This window comes from Cricetulus griseus, chromosome 5 (assembly GCF_003668045.3).
Source record: "Cricetulus griseus strain 17A/GY chromosome 5, alternate assembly CriGri-PICRH-1.0, whole genome shotgun sequence".
NCBI classification, from domain to species: Eukaryota; Metazoa; Chordata; class Mammalia; order Rodentia; family Cricetidae; genus Cricetulus; species Cricetulus griseus.
In genome coordinates, this window is record NC_048598.1 from 118,485,003 (window position 1) to 118,506,329 (window position 21,327).

Consider the following 21,327-nt stretch of genomic DNA (forward strand, 5'->3'; position numbering starts at 1 on the left):
CATCTTCCTAAGCTCCCCAAACACACTAGTTGAGGGAGGGCCTAACTTGAAGTAGGCACTGTTCTTTCCATTAAGACCTGATACTTTTCAAAGTTTAAAACAGAAATATGTCTGTGCTCTAATCACAGGGCCATGAAACAGCATTATCCATGCTTCTTAGACTGAATTGGCTGCCTCAGGGTACCCAGACAACCTTGTTTGAAAGTGTCCTAGCATGCTGTGCAGTGGTGGCACAAGCCTTTAATCCCAGCACTGGGGAGACAGAGGCAGGCGGATCTCGAGGCCAGCCTGGTCTTCAAAGAAAGTTCCAGGACAGTCTCCAAACCTACAGAGAAACCCTGTCTTGAAAAAAAAAAAGGGAGGGGGGTTCTAGCAGCTTCTTTTTTAACATATGAGATGCATTTAAAAAGAATGAGTACAGAGAAGTAAAATTGTTTTCTACCATCCCTACCCTGTAAAGTGCAAAAAGATGTTTCATCACACAGTACACCACAGGGAAGGTTTAGGATACACTGGCCCTCTAATGTTATATACTTTTGTAGGCTTTCAGCCAGGACCATGTGTCATGGAGGCCAAGGATAGATTTCCATTAATAATACCTCACAGCAGAATCTTGCTATCTTTTATTAGAGCTAACATGTGCATATGACAATGACTCTCTGACTTCAACTTACTCATCCTTATACCCCTACTTTGAAGAGCAAGAGGGCTAACAGAAACCCTGGATATGTGCCATGGCCAGAAAACACAACTAAATACAGGCACTTCCCCAGCACAAACCATGGTCAGACTCAGGAGACAAGAGCTTTAATGCAGCCTCACTATCCAGTATCCTTACACACCAGTTCTTGAGGCAAGAACATAAACACAGCCACGGTTATGACCCAGTGGGACACTGGGGCTTCCATCTGCCTCCTGCCAGGTAGCAGGCTCTCCTCCGGGGCAGTTTTGCTCTGCAGGCAGATCCTGAGTTCTGGAAAAGTTTTTTTTCCCTTGCTTTCTATCGCTTCCTCTGGTTTACTGCTGAAGGTACACACAGCCTCCTGATCTACACAAGGCAGTTTTCTGCCTTTGTCTGCTCAGCTGTCATACCTCCTTGGAGGTGGAGGACGGTTCTTGATGGTCTTACACTTAGGTATGTGTCGTTCAGCCACCTTGGGAGCAAAGTGGCGGCTGCAGTGAAGACACTGGACATAGTCTGGGTTTTCGGCTGGCAGGACAGGAGGCAAGTCTGAGGGGTTCCCACCTTTGGCGATGACCTGCTGGACCTGGCGAGCGTGGCGGAGGGTACGGATAAAAGACTCATGCTTCTGTCTCCAGGTGCTCTTCCGAGGAGGTTCAGTCTGTAATGGGAAAGGAACATTGAGTCTTCTGCTGCCATGGATCTCTCCCTTCTCTGGAGCTCCATGATGATGACAACAGTAGGGATGTAAAAAAGGTCCTTAAGACCAAAGAGTAGAAAAGGGGGAAGAGTGATGACTAGCACTGAGGCCTGACCCAAGGCCCCCAAGGAGGGGTCCTACCTGAAGCCCAGGCATTTTCCTGCCAGGTCCCCTGAGAGGGTTGTTGGGTCAGGTAGAAAGGAGGACGATGTAGGGATGAAAACAAGATGAACTTGGGGCTCCTCTCCTACCCTGTTTATCCAGGTGCCCAGTATCCCCAGTACCCTCCCATGATAAGAGAGGAAAAATTGTTCTCTGGAAAAAATGAACTAAATAGTTTTTAAAGATATTTATTTTTATTTCATTTGCATTGGTGTTTTGCCTGCATCAGATCCCCTGGAACTGGAGTTACAGATAGTTGTGAGCTGCCACGTGGTCCTTTGGAAGAATAGCTGCTGCTCTTAATCACTGAGCAATCTCTACATCTCCTTAAAAGATTTTTTTTAACTTTAATTTTGTGTGTGTGTGTGTGTGTGTGTGTGTGTGTGTTAGAGAGAGAGGTGTGTGTGTGTGTGAGAGAGAGAGAGAGAGAGAATGTGTGTGTGTGTGTGTGTGTGTGTGAGAGAGAGAGAGAGAGAGAGAGAGAGAGAGAGAGAGAGAGAGAGTGTGTGTGTGTGTGTGTGTATAAATGCCCAAAACTGAAGGCCGGAGAGGGTATCAGATCACTTGGAGTCACAGGTGGTTGTAAGCCACCTGAAGTGGGTGTTGAAAATTAAACTTAGGTCCTCTGGAAAAGCAGTAAACACTCTTAACCACTGAGATGGCTCTCCAATCCTAGATGGATTTTAGTTCAGAAAATCCAGACAGGATAAGGAGCAGGGTTCGCCTCAGCGCTGGTGTCGGGGAAGCCTGAGCAAGGGTGCCCAGCAACCACGAAGCTGTCAGATTGCCTTCTAAGATCAGCTCCCAGAGTGCCAGTGACTGTCATCCTCTTGGGAGGGACAACAATTCTCTGGATTCACCCAGTAGCAAGAAATGAACCTTCTAACACTGGCTTTGGGGGACCACATTACAGGACTCTATGTATGTATGAATGTATGTATGTATGTATGTATGTATGTATGTATGTATGATGTACACGGAAGTATGAAGTCCTTTAGTGAATAAACTAAGACTTAAATGAACAGCAGGATGTGGTGGTGAACACTTTTAATCCGAGTACTTGGGAGGCAGAGACAGGAGGAGCTCTGTGAACTCAAAGCCAGCCAAGACTAAATAGTGAGATCTTGCCTCAAATCAAAAACAAAACCACCAAATGACAGGCCAGGATTGTCAGATCCTTGATGAGAGCTTAGCTAAAGAGAAAAGGTTCCCCAAAGCACAAGAACAAAAACTGAGGAAACTGAAACACAGCACATGCACAAATGCACACACACAGAGGGGAAGAGAGAGAGAAAGTGAGAGAGAGAGAAATTTTAACAGATTTTAACAGAAAATAACATTAATAAAGTATGAAAAGATATTGTGTCCCGAGTATAGAAATGGCTCAGCAGTTAACAGCACTAGCTGCTCTTACAGAGGACCCAGGTTTGACTCTCAGAGCCCACATGGAGACTCACATTACTCTGTAACTCATTCCTTCATTCCTAGGGGATCCCATGCCTCTTTTTGCCCTCCTTGGGCTATGCACACAAATGGTGCAGACATACACACAGGCAACACACACACATACATAAGATAAATATTTTAAACAAGAAAGGTTTTGGTTTTGGTTTTTCAAGACAGGGTTTCTCTGTGTAGCTTTGGAGCCTATCCTGGCACTCGCTCTGGAGACCAGGCTGGCCTCAAACTCACAGAGATCTGTCTGCCTCTGCCTCCCGAGTGCTGGGATTAAAGACATGCGCCACCACTGCCCGACTACAAGAAAGGTATTGTATATAAAAGGAGTGTATTATAAAAGATGAACAGAGAAACAAAATAACAAAAATGTAAGTTAAAAGCCTGGTAGTCAAAAGTCAAATAGAAGCATTACAAGATAATAAAAAAAACTCTCAGAATGGAAAAAAAAGAGCAGATGGAAAGTAGAAATGAAAGGGAAATCAGAACATTCAACATGTGAACAAATTTGCTCCACAAAGGACAGAAAGCACAGTAAGTTATTAAACAATATGATTAATATTTGTAGAATCGAAGATTGAAAGTCTTGAAACTGAAATGACTTACCAAAACTCCAAAGCAATCACTGTAAAATCTTACAATTTTAGAGTAAAGAAAACAGTATTGACTTTTGGAAATGAAACAAAATAGTTTTCATAAAATGAAGCAGGAATCAAAACATTAGATTTCTCAACAGTAAACACTGGATGATAAAAGCTAGAAAGAAATAACATCTTAAAAGCTCTAATAAAGGGCTGGAGAGATGGCCCAGAGGTTAAGAGCACTGGCTGTTCTTCCAGAGGTCCTGAGTTCAATCCCAGCAACCACATGGTGGCTCACAAACATCTGTAATGATATCTGGTGCCCTCTTCTGGTTTCCAGGCATATGTGCAAGCAGAACTCACAATAAATAAATACTTTTTAAAGCTCCAATAAAGTGAAGAATCATGAAATGTTTCTTTTCTATTTTTATGACTTTTATTACATTTGTTCTTTGGCAATTAAAACAAGAGAGAGAGAGTTCTAGTAAAGGGCCAGGCACAGAGGCAGAGGCAGGCTGATCTCTGTGAGTTCCAGGACAGCCATGCTACATAGTAAGGCAATGTCTCAAAAACATTGTTCTAATAAATTTATGTCCTAGTCGGGCAGTAGTAGTTCACTCCTTTGGTCCCAGCACTCAGGAGGCAGAGGCAGGCAGATCTCTTTGAGTTCGAGACCAGCTTGGTCTACAAGAGCTAGTTCCAGGACTGCCTCCAAAGCCACAGAGAAACCCTGTCTTGAAAAAACAAAACAAAACAAAATTATTTCCTGCCTTGATTTCTATACAGAGCCAAATCATCAAGTAGGAAGCATTTATATATAGATGTTTTCTTTAATTCCAAGAATAAGAATATATGCCAGGCATTGGTGGCGCACTCCTTTAATCCCAGCACTGGGGGAGGCAGAGGCAGGCAGATCTATGTGAGTTCAAGACCAGCCTGGTCTACAAAAGCTAGTTCCAGGACTGCCTCCAAAACCACAGAGAAAACCTGTCTCGAAAAACCAAAAAAAAAAAAAAAAAAAAAAAAAAATACTGTCTATGGATAGCTCTTCAGCAAAAAAAGCAAGCAAACAGGAAAAAGACAGGACCAACACAGAAGAAAAGCAGAGTGAAGTTTCAACACCACACAGAATGGCCAGGCCAGAAAGAGTAGGAGGAGAAGGAGAAGGAGAATTCTCAGAATGGGGGCAACTTAAACTCATTTGTTAGGGCTGGAGAGATGGCTCAGAGATTAAGAGCACTGACTGCTCTTCCAGAGGTCCTGAGTTCAATTCCCAGCAACCACATGGTGGCTCACAACCATCTATTATGAGACCTGGTGTCCTCTTCTGGTGTGCAGATATACATGGAAGCAGAATGTCATATACATTATAAATAAATAAAATCTTAAAAAAAACCAAAAAACTCATTTATTATAAAAGGTATCAGGGCAATTAGAAAAAAAACATACAGTTGATTAGTTAGGGAGGGTTTTAAGTATAGATTCATGTTCAATGAAGATGAAAAATGAGTCAGTAACCCCAAGTACAAGAGGCAGGAGTGGAATCTCCCGTCAGTGAAGGGGACGAAGAATGGTATAATGTTCCCGTAAAATCCCGCTTTTAAATCAGAGCTGTGGTCAGCTAGAGTGGAAAGGAAAATGACGATGGAGAGGGCAAGTAGGAGAGGGACTTAGAACACAGCTTTGCCTGTGAGGATAAGCAGCCATCAGAGAACATGGAAGGTTGGCAAATCAAGAAAATAAGCATATTATTTAGAAACATGGAAATGCATGCCAGAAGACATGCCACACACTGACACTCAAGTAGGAACCCGAGGGAGATGAAGTAAGACTGCATTATAGATCATTTGGTAACACACGGTTTTTAAAATGTGTATAGTTAACTATTTAGAATAAAACTGGGAGCCAGGTGGTAGTGGTGCACACCTTTAATCCCAGCACTTGGAAGTCAGAAGCAGGCAGATCTCAGTGAGTTTGAGGCCAACCTGGCCTACAAAGCAAGTTCCAGGACAGCCAGGACTGTTACACACAGAAACCCTGTCTCGAAAAACCAAGATAGATAAATAAAATAAAATAAAGTTAAAGTCAGCAAGAAGGCTCAGTGGGTGAGGATGCCTGTCAAAGAGCCTCGTGACCTAAATTTAATCCCCAAGACCCACATGCGGGAAGAAGAGAACTGACTCCCACAAGGCCTCTGATCTCAACAGCATGCACGCACACACACACACACACACACACACACACACACACACACACACACACAAATAAATATTAACCATAAAGAGAATAAGAAAACAAATACCTCTTGGTAATAGGTAATAACAAGGAATGCTATCCAAAAAAAAAAAAAAAAAAAGCATGTTTTACCAGGCATGTCTTGCTGAGACAGCAACAAAAGAACTAGAGTTAAAAGATGGCACCCAGGAACCTTAAAAGAATTCAGCCAGAAGGATTTTCGGGGGTACAGTAGCTGTGTTTTCATTCTGCATCACACTGAACTATTCCTTAATCCACAAAGAACAAAGCCGTGTGTGAGCTCCTGCATTACATCCTGACAGTCTAGTAGCCATGGTGCCTGTGTGCTGGACGTTATATGAATATTTTTTAAAAAATGAGAAAAAGCCCAGATTTCAGAGTATGTGGGAAAAGCAGCAAGGAGCTGCAGCCACTTAGCTCAAAAAGGGACAGAGCTCTGGAGTGAGACTCAGACACTCCCAGGATGGAGTGCAGCTCAACCCAAGTCTTTTCTGCCTTGTGTCCCCAGTGCAGCCCATGACCTCAAACCAGTCTGCTCAGAGTTGGACTGTGTTCCTTAGCTGCCATGCTACTATATTTAGGGATTTAAGAAGCAAAGGATTCTTTTCCATGATAGGCCCCAACTAAGTTATGATAGGCCATAGGGAATCCCCAGTGAATTACTGGGCTGACCAAAGAGGAAAGAATAGTAACTGGCCATCCTGTCATTATCTGTCAGCAAAATGCTGACTTCTTGTGGCAGCTGGATTTTAGGGACATTATCTCTGAACATGTGAAAGACATTCTTGTGGTGACAGCTCAAATTGTACTGAGAGAAAACACTATAATTATAAGTTATCTCCAAGCATCCATCCCATTGGTGGGTGTTTTAAAGGCTCCGGCAAGGGGACATTTACACTGTAAAGTCCTGCTAAGTGAAATTAGGAACTGGGTATGGTAACCAACATCTCTCATTCCAGCACTTGGAAAGCAGACGGGTGAGTCTGAGGCCCGTCTGGCCTACATAGTGAGTTCTAGGCCAGCCTTCAAGGAAGGGAAGGGGGGAAGGAAGGGGAGAGAAGGAGAGAGAGAGAGGAGAAAGGAAGAGAGAAAGTCCATGAGGGCACACATGTTTTAGGAACAAATGAAACCAAAATATGTCCTATTTTTTTCCCAGACTGTTAAGGGTTATATGGGGGCCTTTGAGGTTGTCTAACATAGGTTCTTCCCAACCCCGATCATCTTATTTTTTAATATTTTTGTTTAAATTCATGATCCCACAGAAATTACAGGCTTAATATGATTTTACAAAATCAACACTGTGGGGAAACTCTAATTTTACAAACAAAGTAACATACTCTTGAAGGCTGGTTATAGGGCAGTTGTCTCCAGGTGGATCTAAATTATCCCATAAAGTCCTGAGCCTTATTGACTAGGTGTTTAGAATCCCTAATGGTTTCACTTAGGTTTTTCTAAAGTAAAGGATGTTTTGGAGAGATAGCTAAAAAAAAAAAGGGGGGGGGAGTATTTTATCCCTATGGTGTTATTTGTGTTTCTTGACTTTACTAAGAAAGTACATCAAAACTGAGCAGGTACAACCGAGTGTAGTAACCAATGGGAGAAAACAAGGAATTCTCATAAATCAAAAAAATAAGTGTCAGCCGGGCGTTGGTGGCACATGCCTTTAATCCCAGAACTCGGGAAGCAGAGGCAGGCGGATCTCTGTGAGTTCGAGGCCAGCCTGGTCTCCAGAGCGATTGCCAGGATAGGCTCTGTCTCGAAAAACCAAAAAAAAAAAGTGTCGCCAGGCAGTGTGGCGCACACCTTTAATCCCAGCCTTGTCTACAGAGCTAGTTCCAGGACAGCCAGGGCTACACAAAGAAACCCTTTCTGGTTAAAAACAACAAAAAAAAGTATCATATTTGTTTTAACATAAAATGCAAGTTTTAAAATTTCATTTTATGTCTTGTTTTTTTTTTTTTTTCCTGCAGCAAACATGAATTCGTTTTACAATAATCAAAAGGATATATTTTAAAGTCCAGATTTTGGTGTCAATTTTAGTAAGATTTAAATATTGACCCCCCCACCTCATAAAGGTGTGAAGAGAGTAACTAACTCAAGAGCGGGGGGTGGGGGGATAGGAGGGGAGACGGGGCGGGGGGGGACGGGGACGGGACTACTGATCAGCAATAGACTGGTTATCTGGCACCTACAGGTCCCTGAGGACAACACAATAGATAGAACCATTCAAGCTTTGTGTGTGTGTGTGTGGGGGGGGGTCTGGTGTGTGTGTGGATGGGTCTGGTATGTGTTGAGTGTGCATATGTGTTTAGGGGATGTCCGAGCCTTGAGTTTTGAAAGGATACAATGAGAGGCGGTAAGATTCTCACGGAATTGTGAAGCGCCTACGAAAAGCTCTGATCACAGAGACTAGCAAACAGAAGTTGTGATTCTCCCCTCCACCCTACATGATCCCAGTTCCCCATTGGAAACCGGTGAGGACACAGCGGGCCATCACACGCACCCCCATACCAAGTCAGATCCAGGAGGCTTTTATTACCTTGGCTGTGGCTGGCCCCTTCCAGTTCAAGAACTGCTCTAGTTCTGTGCCTTTAGCCCGGGCCCTGGAGGAGTCAAACACTTTCCTCCTGGACCCTTGCATCTTGCCACAGACGGCAGAGTGTCTCTGCAGCCTGAGCCAAAGAAACGTGCGTCCACAGTAGCTGCACTTGCCCAGCTCTGGCTCTTCTGTGGAGGAGCTGGACTCCGAGGAGGCCGGCGTTCCCGACAGGCTTGATGCCTGCGGTGTGCTACCCAGCTCTTCTGAAGGTTTCGAGAACTCTTCTGCCGGTGTCGCTGAGTCTCGCACCTTGCGGTTGCTGGCCATCAGCCTTTCCCTTTTGAGCCTCTGGATTTCATAGTCAGAGAACTGGAGTGGACTGGAGTCTTCCTGAGCCCGTTCACAAGGTTGAGCCTCTCTCCTGTTTCTACTGAGCATCTCAGAACTGAACTCGGGGGATAAGGCGGCATTGCAGCCACTTTCTCTAACTCTCCCGGCAGGCATCATCCTTGGTAGCTCTCTGTCTTCATTTTGCTGGGCCTGTTTCTTTTCCTTCTGGATCCTTCGGAGACCCTCCTCTGTCTTCTTCAGCTTCTCTCTCAGGAGGGTCTCCTTCCTTCGGATTTCCCTCTGTAAAGTCTCCCCTGCAGCTTCTAGTCTTTGGATCTGCGTCCACTCGGGCCTGGTCCTGTGGAGGTCTGCCATGACCTCCTCTGCCTGCACAGAGGCAAGAATAGATGAATTCACCCAGCTCCTCAAACCAAAGTTGCTGTCTGAAAACTCAGGAAGTCTTGGGTAGACATTCTGGTCTCCATCACCAGTGCCTGCCTCGCCTGTACTGAGAGACTTCCGGTGGACCATGGGTTTCAGTGGGTATGCCCGGTCCACGCCAATTCGCTTCTTCCTAAAGGGAATGAAGTCCTGGTCGTTTGCTTTGTGATACCGGGGCGGAGGGCTTGACAAGGAAGACAAAGCCTTTCCTTGGCCCTGGGGATTGCTCCCTGGGCTTCGCTGGCTGATCCTGGCACTGTGGGGGCAGGAGTGCCTCCGGGCTTTGGCGCAGATGTTCCTTTGGGGGTAAGTGGAGACACCCTCCTCCTGCTCCAGTTCTGTGTTGCTCCAATGCTTCTGCTGGAAATTGTTCCTCAAGTGTCCCACCGAGGACCGCTGGGAAGAGTCACGTTGTTCGTAAGGGTCGTGCTTAGCTGAGTGGAGCCCTGGCGCTTCTGTTTTACTATGTGGGAACATAACGCCCACAGGCAGATGTGGAGCCAACTGGAGGCCAGCCATTCAGGGCCTGGACCGATGCCTAGGGGAGATTTAAAACAGATACATGTGAAGAATTTGTCTGAGGTTCACTCCCAGCTGCTAGAGTAAACCTACCTACCCACGTTCCCTTTAAACATTTCTCGTTTCCTGGGACTGTGGCGCTCGATCGGCCTGGACCTTGCTTCAGTACGCACTCAGTGAGTGAGGGTTCTGTGCCAGACATTGCTGAGGCCCAGGACCAAAACATGAACGGGACACAGGTGTTCAGCCACTGGCTTTCTGCCACACCCGTATCTGATCTGCCATACACTATTATGGAATGGGTGGAAATGGCCTTAGATTGAAGGTCATCTGTAACAAAACAAAACAAAACAAAAAAAGCAGGCAGCCTGTTCCTTACTAGCCCCGGTTCTCGCAAACTGCAGAGTCCGCTCTGAGTCCAGGCCCACATTTTTACAGGGTGAGGGAGAGCCTTGGCCCCGCGAGGGAAAGCTCTCCCTGGGCTCTCCCCTGCTGGGGCCGCCCGGGCTGGAAGCGGGTGCTCAGCTGTCAAACACTCATCCCCAAATGTCCGATGGCACAAACCGCACCGGGTACCAGGGTGTTGGGCCAGGGGGTGGACACCTGATCGCCCCAGCGCGCTTTAGATCCGGATCTCGGAAGTCACGTTCAGTCCCAGGGGGTCAAACCGTAACTCTCCTTGGGACACAGCCTCTAGAGATAAACTCTCACTCTTCAGTCCCTTGGGAGGTCGTGGTATCCATTCGGTGTCTCCCCTCCTTTTCGCGTACCTGAGGCGCTCGGGGGCCGCTCCTGCTTAGGGAAAAATCTCCAAGACCTAGTTTTCCACACCTGACTTCACCCAACCGCTGTCCGCGCAGGCGCTCTCTGTCCACCTCGGTATCCCCGTTGCCTGGAGACCAGAGCGCCACCTCTGGTTGCGACCTTCCAGCCCCCGGACGTGCGCAGGCGCAGTCCACAAGCGGTCCGGAGCTGCCCGGGCGGGTTTGGGATGCAGAAAGGTGGGGTGTGGGTGCAGAAGGGTCACCTGACACAGAATGCAGCCAACTCTGCAGCTCAGATCAGCGCTGCCCTTGGGGAGAGGAGCAAGGGTAGGAGAGGCTTTTCTGGAGCTACATCAAAGAAGAACTTGCATCTCTCTGAGATGATGCTCCCAGACCTTAGGGTGTGCCCGTGTCTGGAGAAGGGTGGGGCCCCTAGATGGGCTGCGGAGTCAACCGGCCACAGGATTGGGGGTTCGCCTGGCTAGCGGGAGTGGGACTGCTGATCGCTCTTCTGAGCGCATTTGGCTGCTGCGCCCAGGCCCCAGGTAGGGCTACAAAGCTTCAGGCTACATGCTCCTGGGCTGTCTTCCCTCTCAATGCTTTGGCACTTGCTTTAGATTTACTATTCTTTCGTTATCGTTCCAGAGTAGTTTCTAAGGCCAATCTAATCATTTTGCTCTTTTAACGTTTTACTCTCACGTGGCAAATCTGACCGTTTCTACTTAGGGCCCAGGAATGACTCAGCCAAATGTAATGATAATAAAGTTAACTACCAGATCGACAATAATGAGCATAACTTGATTTCAACATTAAATGATCCCTCCAACTTTTTGACATCAGAAGACAGTTTATTTGTCTTCTTCGTGCTTCAGTTCATTTGGATAAGCTTTTTGGAACAGACAGCTCCGGTTTTTTTTTCCTGTAACTAAGCAGAAGATCCGTGCACGTGGGAAATAAAGTGGACAGCAGTCTCGTTAATACTTCAGCATATCAGATGTCAGCTTTTATGCGCTACAAAGAAATTCCTTGGTGGGCTCTCTAGGGCAGATTGTCAGTCATTGTTTTCGTTCCCAGTTCTCTTTTGCCTCTCCACATTTGCAGACTTTTCCCACTGACTCGGTCCCGGTAAATCTCAGCTTCCCCGGCTTCAGTCTTCTACTGTGGTTTTCTCCTGTGCGACCTTTTTAACTAATTTCAATACTCTTCATCTTAATCTCTGTTTTTAAAATACGCATAACTTCCTCATGCAAAACAAGTTTCACTTCTCTGAACCTGTCTCCTCTATGTTAGGATCCCACTTGTTTCTCCTGTTTTCTTTTGTTAGCTGCTTATTTCCAGACAGGCTCCCTATTTAGCCCGCTGTTAGCACTGTTTAGCCCTCCTGCCTGTTTAATCCTCTTGCCTTAGATTCCCCCAGGCTAGAATATAGGCCTGCACACACACACACTCACAGAGAGAGAGAGAGGGGAGAGAGAGAGAGAGGAGAGAGAGAGAGAGAGAGAGAGAGAGAGAGAGAGAGAGAGGAGAGACCCGAGACACACAGAGATTACAAATAAAAAGTGTATATAGTACTCTGGAAATGTATACTAAAGCTACTAAAACTGGATTGATAGTGAGATTAGCACAGCTGCTGCTCAAGAATAAAACACAAATTTATAAAGTATGTCTTTTAAAAATTGAGTATATTACAGCTGTAATATAGCTGTAATACTAGCCCAGTCAAGATGAATCAGTCGTCAGGAGCCACATTTTAAAAAAGCTGGACTTAGCCGGGCATTGGTGGCACACGCCTTTAGTCTCAGCACTCGGGAGGCAGAGGCAGGCGGATCTCTGTGAGTTCGAGGCCAGCCTGGTCTCCAGAGCGAGTGCCAGGATAGGCTCCAAAGCTACACAGAGAAACCCTGTCTCGAAAAACAAAACAAACAAACAAACAAACAAAAAAGCTGGACTTGGTGGCACAGATTTGTAATCCTGCTTCTGAGAATCCTCACTGGCCAGTGAACCTAGCCTACTCAGCAAGTTCCAGGACAATGAGAGTCCCTGTCATAAGAAAAAATGGGTTGTACCTGGAGAATGACACTCCAGGTTGTCCACCGGCCTCCACATGCGAGTCTACAAACACACATGAACAAGAAGATACACAAAATCACACACACACACACACACACACACACACACACACACATATATATATATATCAATGTAAAATGTGATGTTTTGATACAAGTATACATTTTTTAAGATCTTATTTTATTTATTATGTATACAACATTCTGCTTCCATGTATAGCTGCACACCAGAAGAGGGCACCAGATCTCATTACAGATGGTTGTGAGCCACCATGTGGTTGCTGGGAATTGAACTCAGGACCTCTGGAAGAGCACTCAGTGCTCTTAACCTCTGAGCCATCTCTCCAGCCCCCACAAGTATATATTGTAAAATGATAAAATTGAGCTAACTAGTAAATCCTTCTGATCCTATAGTTTATCTCCATAATGACTTCTTGAAAAATTGAGATGTATGCTTTAGCCATTTTTTTATCTCCCACATTAGATGTAGAAATACTTCTATGGTCCTGTCTCCCTGTAATAAGCCAAGTCAATCTCAGGAGGTCTCAACCATGGTTGTGCAGTGGGGAAGATACCCTGGGAATAAAATGTGGGCATATAATCAGAAGGTTCCCCAAAGGTCCTAATGTGCACGTGGTGTTGAGAGCCCCTGGCTTCATCACAACTACTTTTACCTTCTTGCCTATGGGTACTACCTCACCCACAAGCTGGGTGGTAATAGAAGACTGTAGTTTGGGAGTGGACTTTGGAGTGGCCACCTGAAACTAAATCCTAGCTACATCACTTTCTGGGTGTGAATCTGTATGGAAAAATGCTGTCTTCTCCACAAGCCCTTTCTCAGTCTTTCCAGTCAGAATTAATCTCTGCTCTGTCATATCGCTTTCTGTCTCTGTTACAATGCTGGGCCGGCTCATGACGCACTCTCAAAGAATGTTTTTGAAATGCATTACCATGTATCTTGTCATCTGAACAGCATATTTATCTATGATAAAGAACTCTTTGAGGGCAAAGATTATGTACCATTCATCTTTGTACACCATATGTTGTTCTATCCATTTAAATACCCAGTGGGTTTGGAATCTATAGGGAAAGCTATTTTAAATGAATTTTAGAGAAATTACATCAGTCAAGTACACTGTTTAGTATTGTTTTCAGATATTGCCAAGGACACCATCTAATCCAGCCCCTTCACCTCCCAGCAGGAAGGCTTTATGACTCTGCAGTGGGGAACTAGTGTAATGGTGGATTTCCATAGCTACCACTGAAAACTATCTAATCTTGCCAAGACTGCCAACCTAACATATTAACAAATGGGGCCCAGTGTTATGAAATGATATAATACATACAAGCAATCCAAGAAGGGACAATAAACACCACACACAGTTTGTTTCATACACATTCTTGATCCTAAGGGTAGCTGAATTCCAGGGCATACAAGTCAATTCTCGTTTTCGCAATCCACACAAAAACCCCTTAGCAATTTTCTTTTCTAAAAGCAAATGCATGCAATTTGGTTATTTTGCTTGGATGAATTGATTCAATTCAATTCTGGAGCCATGAATTGCTTGCCAATGTTTTATTATTTGTTTATCATTTTATTTAAGCATAATCTTAGTAAGACAGAGTGGCAGCTTCCAAAAACCCATATAGAATAACCTCACTGTGATGTCTTGTGCATTTACTGTCCCTTGCTACCAAGTCCAAATTATACATGACCCAGAATTGGAAGAGAATTGAAGGGAAAAAAAAACAGGTCAGAAAGGTGGGTATGGCTCCTATTCTATTGATTTATTTGTAATGTTTAATGTTTATTGTCTGTCTCTTGCCTCGAGAATGGATAAGCTCTTCTAGCGCAGGATTCTGCCATTACAGTCACTGATGTATTCCAACAGCCCTTGGCACGTAGTAGGCAGTCATACTACTGCTTGGTTTATGAGTGAACATATTCTAAGTGTTTCGTCTATGCCTTTCTATACCCACGGGGAAATGAGAAGAGAGGTATGTCTAGTGATAGAAGTGAGTGCAGGCTGTGTCAGTGTGCGCAAAGCCTGACTCTGCTTAAATCAATCCAAAGCTCCTGCACCAGCCAATCTGGCGGGTCCTGAAGCCCCGCCCCCAGGATGCCTAACCTACCTATGATTGGTTGGACCTCGGTGACGGGCGTGGAGGGTCGCGTTGGAGGAGCCGCACTCTAAAACTTCCGGGAGCGGCGGTTATAGTATCGTGGGCGGTTGATCTGAAGGTCTCCAGGGCGGTTCTACGGCAGGTGGGGAAGCCCGGGAAACCCGAGTGTCCGCCGCTGGGATCACCCAAGTGTCAGTGGAGGGGATTGCGGGCCTCAGGGGGAGAGGATGGGTGGCAGCCGCGGGGCTGCGAGGGTAGCGGGGTACTCCCACCCACCCACCCCCTGACTCCTGCAGTTCCGGGACCCTGAGGTTTCGGAGAGGACCCAGAGGTGATGGAGGACGAGTGCAGCCCCTTCTTAGGATGGGGTCCTGGCATAGAGCCTCATTTTGCTGCTTTCCTGGTTTCTGGCAGGCTTGAGCATGGCGGCGGAAGGGGACACCTTGGTCTCAGTGGATTATGAAATTTTTGGGAAGGTTCAAGGGGTGTTTTTCCGCAAGTACACTCAGGTATGTGACCTACAGGCTTGACGAGGTGTCGGGGCTCATGACTAGGTGATGGACATGAGGCCTGGTTCTGACAAATGGGAATCCGGAGAGGCTGCCTTTTTGGTAGCTTCAAGGGGATAGCTGCGGCTGGAGATGAGCGGTGGACAGAGACTTCTTTGCAGTCTGTAAAACACGATGCAAATGCAAGGGGCTCCTGACTGGTCTCAGCTCCAGATACTCTTCTGAAGGAGTATACCCCCAAGCACCCTGTAGTCACTTTTAGAGGAAAGCTACCGTCGAGATGGAGAGGCCATTAGGTGGATTGATCACACTGATATAACTTATGTAATCACCCATCCTACCCACCACAAGTTTATTCCTCCAACTTCCTCTCAACACCTCAATTTTTTTTCCCCATCCTGGGACTCAAACCCAGGGACTTGTGCATGCTATGCAAGCACTACCAGCTAAGCTACTTCCCCAGCCCCTCACTTAATTCCTTTCTGTTCCTTTTTTTCTTTGAACAAGAACATTTTCTTTTCTTTTTCTTGTTTTGCTTTGTTTTGTTTTGTTTTTTGAGGCAGGGTTTCTCTGTGGCTTTGGAGACTGTCCTGGAACTAGCTCTTGTAGACCAGGCTGGTCTCGAACTCACAGAGATCCTCCTGCCTCTGCCTCCCGAGTGCTGGGATTAAAGGCTTGTGCCACCAACACCTGGCAGAACATCTACCTTTTTTAATGTAAGTTTTCCTGATTAAAATGCCTAATCATGCTGGGCATTGTAGCACATGCCTTTGAGACAGGTGGATCTCTGAGTTCGATGCCAGCCTGGTCTACATAGTGAGTTCAGTATATCAAGGACTGCACAGAGAAACCCTGTCTCAAAAAACAAAAACAAAAACAAAAACTATCCATTCCAGCATAGGTGTTAACATGGAAGGTGAGTCTGGTATTCCCCTTACCGTAATGGGGAGTACTTGAGGGAATGAACAAACTCAGCAGCCCCTCTCTCTGTTTCTCTGCTACTAATCTCACCCATGGACCCCTACGATTAAGATGTAGGGTCTGCAGACCTTTCTTCCAAGTGTCATATTGCTGGGACTGTGATGCTAAAATTTCAAATCTGAATCTTTGAAAGAGGGATGTCAGTTGTCAGTACCTCCTATTTAGTAAATCTGCTTTTCTGTTTTTTATTCATTTGTGAAGCCCCTGTCAAATGCTGAAAATCATAGCGATGTTTGAGTTAGCTTTACTACTGGTTGTTGTACAGGGTGGGTTCCTGTGATTTAGTAAATGGTGGTGACATGCTCAAAGAAGAATCAAAGTTGTTGAGGAAAAGGGAACAGATATTTTAGGCATCTTTCTCTACCTGCCCCCACTTTACCCCCAGTTTGGAGACAGTTTAGAATACAGAAAAGCAAATACCGATTATGGACATGCTGTTTTCCTTTCTTTTCTGAGACAGGGTTTCTGTGTAGCCCTGTAGACTAGGCTGTCTTCAAACTCAGAGATCTGCCTACCTCTGACTCCTGAGTGCTGAGTTTAAAGGTGTGTACCATCACCTCCCATCTTCTAGGATTTTTCTCTTTCTTTAGATTTCTAAGCATCTGTTTTTGCTTTTTAATTTTTTGTTTTTGCCTTTTGGTTTGGGGTTTTTTTTGTTTGTTTGTTTGTTTGTTTTTGAGACAGGGTTTCTTGTATAACTGCCCCAGCTGTTCTGGAACTCACTTTATAAACCAGGCTGGCCTCCAACTTACAGAGATCCACCTGCCTCTGCCTCCTGAGTGCTGGGATTAAAGGTGGGCACTGCCACCCAGCAACTTTATTTTTTAAATCAATTTAAAAAATTTTTGTGCATTTATATTTTGCCTGTGTGTATGTCTGTGTAAGAGTGTTGGATTCCCTGCAACTGGAGTTACAGACAGTTGTGAGCTGTCATGTGGGTGCTGGGAATTGAACCCAGGTCCTCTGGAAGAGCAGTCAGTACTTTTAACCACTGAGCCATCTCTCCAGCCCCCACAGGGTCAACTTTAAAGACACTGTGATTACTTACTTGTTAGACAGAAGAAAAGAAATATTAGGAAAAGGGACAGCAGGGTTGGAAAGAGGACTGCCATTCCCCTTAGAAGTAAGCTTTACTGGGAGAGCCTTGTGACTATGGGGCCAGGCCTTGAGGTAGGAGAGCAGTATGAAATATAGTACATCAGATCAAGCAACATGACAGGTTTACAGGCTTTCTGGTAAGGTGGCTCAGTATGTAAAGACACTTGGCGGGCTAAGTTCAATCACCCACAAGGTGAAAAGAAGGAACAGACCTCTGCAAGCCGTCTTCTGACCTCCACACTTGTGCTACCTGGTAGGCATGCCTCACCCTCATAAATAAGTAAATGTAATTAGAGAGTACATTTTATAATGGAGAGAAATATCATTAAGAAAGATAACTTAGGAGCCTGGGGAGGTGACTCTGCAGCCCATACCATTCTTCCAAAGGACTCAGGTTCAGCTGCCAGAATGCACATAGGGTGCTTCATAACCACCTCTAATTCTAGCTCCAGGGGACCTGGCACCACCCTCTCCTGGACTCCACGGGAACTAGCACTCAACATCTATGTACTACACCCCCACTATATATGCATAATTTAAAATATTTTTTTAAAAACATAGAGAGCCACCACAGATGGAACTGTCAATGAAATCCCCCCAAACAAAGGAAAATATCTTTTATGTCCTTTCATTAACAGAATTTGTCAAGTAAGTTATTTTTAGTGATTTAGTTTAGGATAGCCTACAGGATAAAGAAGGAGCCAGGCCTGGATAGGACCATATATTAGGGGCTCTGTGCTATGAGGCTGTAACACAACAGAGAGCTGCAGCAGGGACATGGCCTGATTTCTCCAGGCTGGCTGGCTGGTCCCTGAGAGCAGCCCCACAACCTAACAAGAAGGTCAAATGGAAACCTGATAGTTGCAGGGCCTTGTGAACCCTTTAGTGCTCAGAGCCGACTCACAGCTGCTTCCCTTCTCTACCAAGTTGGACAGAAAGTGGGCTTTGGGTACAATGTAAACATGTTGGGTTAAAGAGTCCTCTGCAGGAAAAACAATGGTTGTGTTGCTCAGGAAATTGTGAAATGCTGTGTAATGATCTTTTAAGATAGAATGGATCACTTCATCTGGATTTAGTTAGGTGTGGTCCTGGCTAAAGCCAAAGGATCAAATAACTGCAAGCTTTTTCTAGTTAATACACCCAGTAGCTTGCTGATTAAGAGAAGAGAAAATGAGGGTTGGGGTCTAGCTTTGAGCTATTGTGCTTGCCTAGGTAGCATGTATAAGGCCCTAGGAGGATCCCAGTACTGCCTAAACACTTTATAAAAGTCATTGTCTCTCCTCCCACTTCAATTTACTTGGCTGGGCATAATAATGCACACGTATAATCTCAGCACTCAGAAGGCAGAAGCAGGAGGATACCTGGAAGACAAAGGCTAGTCTGGACGACCTGATGAGTTCTATCTAGGTCAGTCAAGGCTTCATAGTGAGGCTGTCTCAAAAAAAGAAAAGAAAAGAAAAGAAAAAAATGAATAAGCTGCAAGCTCAGGACCCTAAAACAGTCAGCCTTAGGAAATCCTTTTAAAAGCATCTTTCTGGGGCTAACTCTTCAGTAGTTAACCACATTTATTACTACATAATGGAAATTTTGAATTCAACGCTGAGTTTTATAGCATAAAATAGGGAAATGGAATCAAGTGGCTAACACTTGATGTTACAATCAGCCATGGGATCCTCCTTGGTGTCTGTTTTGATTTTTCTGGACTATGTCAAATTAGTTTCAGTGGTTTGATTCCAGGCCAACTTCTGGCCACAAACTTTGTATTTTGCAATCTCACTGGGTCGCTCTTTCTCTTTTCTCCCCACTTAGGCTGAGGGTAAAAAGCTAGGTTTGGTAGGCTGGGTCCAGAACACGGATCGGGGCACGGTGAAAGGACAACTGCAAGGTCCCATCTCCAAGGTGCGCCCCATGCAAGAATGGCTGCAGAGAAGAGGAAGCCCCAAGTCACACATTGACAGAGCAAACTTCAACAATGAGAAGGTCATCTCAAAGTTGGATTATGCAGATTTCCAAATTGTAAAATAATGACCTGCATTTTCATTTTTTCCAAAAATCACCTCACTTCTTTTTATTGATACAGAACTATTCTGTGCTTAGAATTTGTCAGTAAGTTATTTTAGCTGTCAAAGTTACTGTGTATTACATGTATGATGAAATACAATTGTGTACAATTCTGACCAATAAAAACACATTAGCACCTTGAGTTTACAGTGCTTACATGATGTATTCAATCAGTGTCGTGAGAGCAAGATTTTGAGGTAGTTTAAAGAGGTCTGAAAGAGGAACGACTTTGCATCATTTCTTTAAATTGTTTACACAGTTTCTTTAGGGGACTTGATGTGTGGTAAGGGCAAAAGCCACCAGGTCAGGGTGGAAGTAAGTGTTCAGATGATGTGTCGGACTAACTACTTTTGGCTTTCAGGGTCTTGGAACATCTACTGTAATTCCTTTTCCAGGGGCTAGAAAGTCACATAAAGTAGTTTTGGGCTGGACTATGCTCCCTCACCTCATTTGTACGCTCAGACCCTAACCCAAGTACCAGTCCTACTCGACTGCTAACTGACACACAAGTGTGTGAGCACAAAAAATGTGAAGACAGCCAGCTACAACCTAACAAGAGGCCTCAGAAGAAATCCAGGCTGATGCCACTGGGGGTGGGGAGGGATGACTGCTACTCAAGCCACACAGCCTGTGGCCTTTTGTCACAGAGCTCTGGTAAACTGAACAATAATCAGAATCTTGCTTCATCGCTCCCAGAAGTCTGATTTGAGTTGATTAGTAATTAAGCAAATATACACTTATTTTAAAATTTGTCATAAGTTCCATTAAAGGGAGGAGGGTTGGCCTGGAGAGATGGCTCAGCACTGGTAATGGTTAAGATGGGTAAGAGTACTGGTAGCTCCTCCAAGGTCCTGAGTTCAATTCCCAGCTCACAACTATCTACAGGTGTAGTCCCACAGGATCGGATGGATGCCCTCTTCTGGTGTGCAGATATACATGCAGACCAAAATCCATATATGTAAAATGCACAAATTAAAAAAAAACAAGGTTTCAGGGCCCAGGGGAGGAGTTTTCAATGAAACTGAGACAGAGGCAAAAACCTGAGGAAAGGCTAATGATTCCCATGATTCCCGAAACATTCTCACTGTGCTGGTAAGAGCTCTATTCTCCTTCAGTTAGGAAAAGGCAGTGATGGTATTGGGAAGATTAAAAAAGATAATAATTGAAGGTAATCCTGTCGTCCTGATTTGCAATTTAAGAGGGCTGTGGGAGGAGGAGGAGGCAGGCAGATCTTGAAAAACCAAGAGACAGGGAGAGGAGGGGAGGTCTAGCTTCTCGGCATTAATTTTTTTTTTTTCCTAAAACATGGTTTCTCCGTCTAACAGTCCTGGCTGTCCTGGAACTCTCTTTGTAGACCAGGCTGGCCTTGAACTCACAGAGATCCGTCTGCCTTTGCCTCCCAAGTGGTGGGATTAAAGGCGTGCACCACCAACGCCCGACTCTCGGCTTAATTCTAAGAACGTTCTGCATTCTCTGAATGTCCACTTGCCACCAGGACACCGCAGTAAACAAAACCAAACCCTACCTCACACAGTTTGCAATCTAATGAACAAAGACTAAGGAAACAAGTAAAACATGTCGAACTAAAGTTAGTACATGCAAAGGAGAAGAGAACGAGAAAGGGAACAAAGCGAAGCTTATTGGAAACAGCCCACCACCCAAGACCAAGAGACCAAGGCGCTGGCACTAATTGCAGGCAGCCAGGTGAAACGGCTTCAGTCCTCAGCGGGGCCACCTCGGCGCCTGCGCACTAGACGTCGTGCGGGAGCGGGCTCGCGGCGTCTCGAAGGCGCATGCTCTGGAGCGCGCGTCCGGCGGCGGAGGCGGTTGGTGCCTGAGAGTTGAGGGAGGCGATTCGAGGTGATGGGGGAAAGCACGTGTTGAAATATGGTCCCGGGAGCTCGTGTAACACCAGCGGAGCTGTGCTGACGGCCGCGGGCCCGCGGGAGGGGCCTCGGGAGCGGCGGGGCGGGTGGGCTGCGCAGGCGCGACTTCCCGCACGGGACGCCGGGCTGCGGGACCCTAGGACTAGGCTTATCAGAAAGCTTATTAAACA

General features: G+C 45.5%; 3 protein-coding genes across 8 annotated transcripts in view; 2 read left to right on the forward strand and 1 right to left on the reverse strand.

The window, feature by feature from the left end:
* Window positions 1–608: 608 nt before the first annotated feature.
* Zc2hc1c (zinc finger C2HC-type containing 1C) lies at window positions 609–10,546 on the reverse strand. 3 transcript variants are annotated; one of them, XM_027418543.2, is made up of 3 exons: window positions 10,436–10,546; window positions 8,376–9,684; window positions 609–1,343 (listed from the first exon to the last, which is right to left on the reverse strand). In XM_027418543.2, exons 2-3 carry the CDS (start codon window positions 9,663–9,665, stop codon window positions 1,080–1,082), a joined length of 1,554 nt encoding a protein of 517 aa, XP_027274344.1. In that variant the 5' UTR covers window positions 9,666–9,684; window positions 10,436–10,546; the 3' UTR covers window positions 609–1,079. The 3 variants fall into 3 exon arrangements, with proteins under 3 accessions (XP_027274344.1, XP_035300830.1, XP_027274345.1); XM_035444939.1 differs by having other exon boundaries at window positions 10,235–10,538; XM_027418544.2 differs by having other exon boundaries at window positions 9,763–10,538.
* An 84-nt stretch (window positions 10,547–10,630) lies between these two features.
* On the forward strand, window positions 10,631–19,413 carry Acyp1 (acylphosphatase 1). 4 transcript variants are annotated; one of them, XM_035444940.1, is made up of 3 exons: window positions 10,631–10,756; window positions 15,037–15,131; window positions 19,020–19,413. In XM_035444940.1, the coding sequence occupies exons 1-3, from the start codon at window positions 10,657–10,659 to the stop codon at window positions 19,233–19,235; spliced, it is 411 nt and encodes a 136-aa protein (XP_035300831.1). In that variant the 5' UTR covers window positions 10,631–10,656; the 3' UTR covers window positions 19,236–19,413. The 4 variants fall into 4 exon arrangements, with proteins under 4 accessions (XP_035300831.1, XP_027274341.1, XP_027274342.1 ...); XM_027418540.2 differs by lacking the exon at window positions 10,631–10,756 and adding an exon at window positions 10,773–10,974; XM_027418541.2 differs by lacking the exon at window positions 10,631–10,756 and adding an exon at window positions 14,609–14,764.
* A 1,630-nt stretch (window positions 19,414–21,043) lies between these two features.
* Mlh3 (mutL homolog 3) overlaps window positions 21,044–21,327 on the forward strand; it is a 38,253-nt gene continuing 37,969 nt past the window's right edge. Inside the window, exon 1 of the mRNA XM_035445160.1 lies at window positions 21,044–21,131. The gene's annotated coding sequence lies outside the window, so the exon portion shown is untranslated. The remainder of the gene's footprint in view (window positions 21,132–21,327) is intronic.

Coding starts and splice junctions, on each gene's coding strand:
- Zc2hc1c (XM_027418543.2), bottom strand. CDS start 9,665: ATGGCTGGCCTCCAGTTGGCTCCACATCTGCCTGTGGGCGTTATGTTC. Junction 1,344..8,375: donor AGGGGCCAGCCACAGCCAAG/GTAATAAAAGCC, acceptor TTCCCATTACAG/ACTGAACCTCCTCGGAAGAG.
- Acyp1 (XM_027418540.2), top strand. CDS start 10,866: ATGGGCTGCGGAGTCAACCGGCCACAGGATTGGGGGTTCGCCTGGCTA. Junction 10,975..15,036: donor CTGCTGCGCCCAGGCCCCAG/GTAGGGCTACAA, acceptor GGTTTCTGGCAG/GCTTGAGCATGGCGGCGGAA. Junction 15,132..19,019: donor TTTTCCGCAAGTACACTCAG/GTATGTGACCTA, acceptor CTCCCCACTTAG/GCTGAGGGTAAAAAGCTAGG.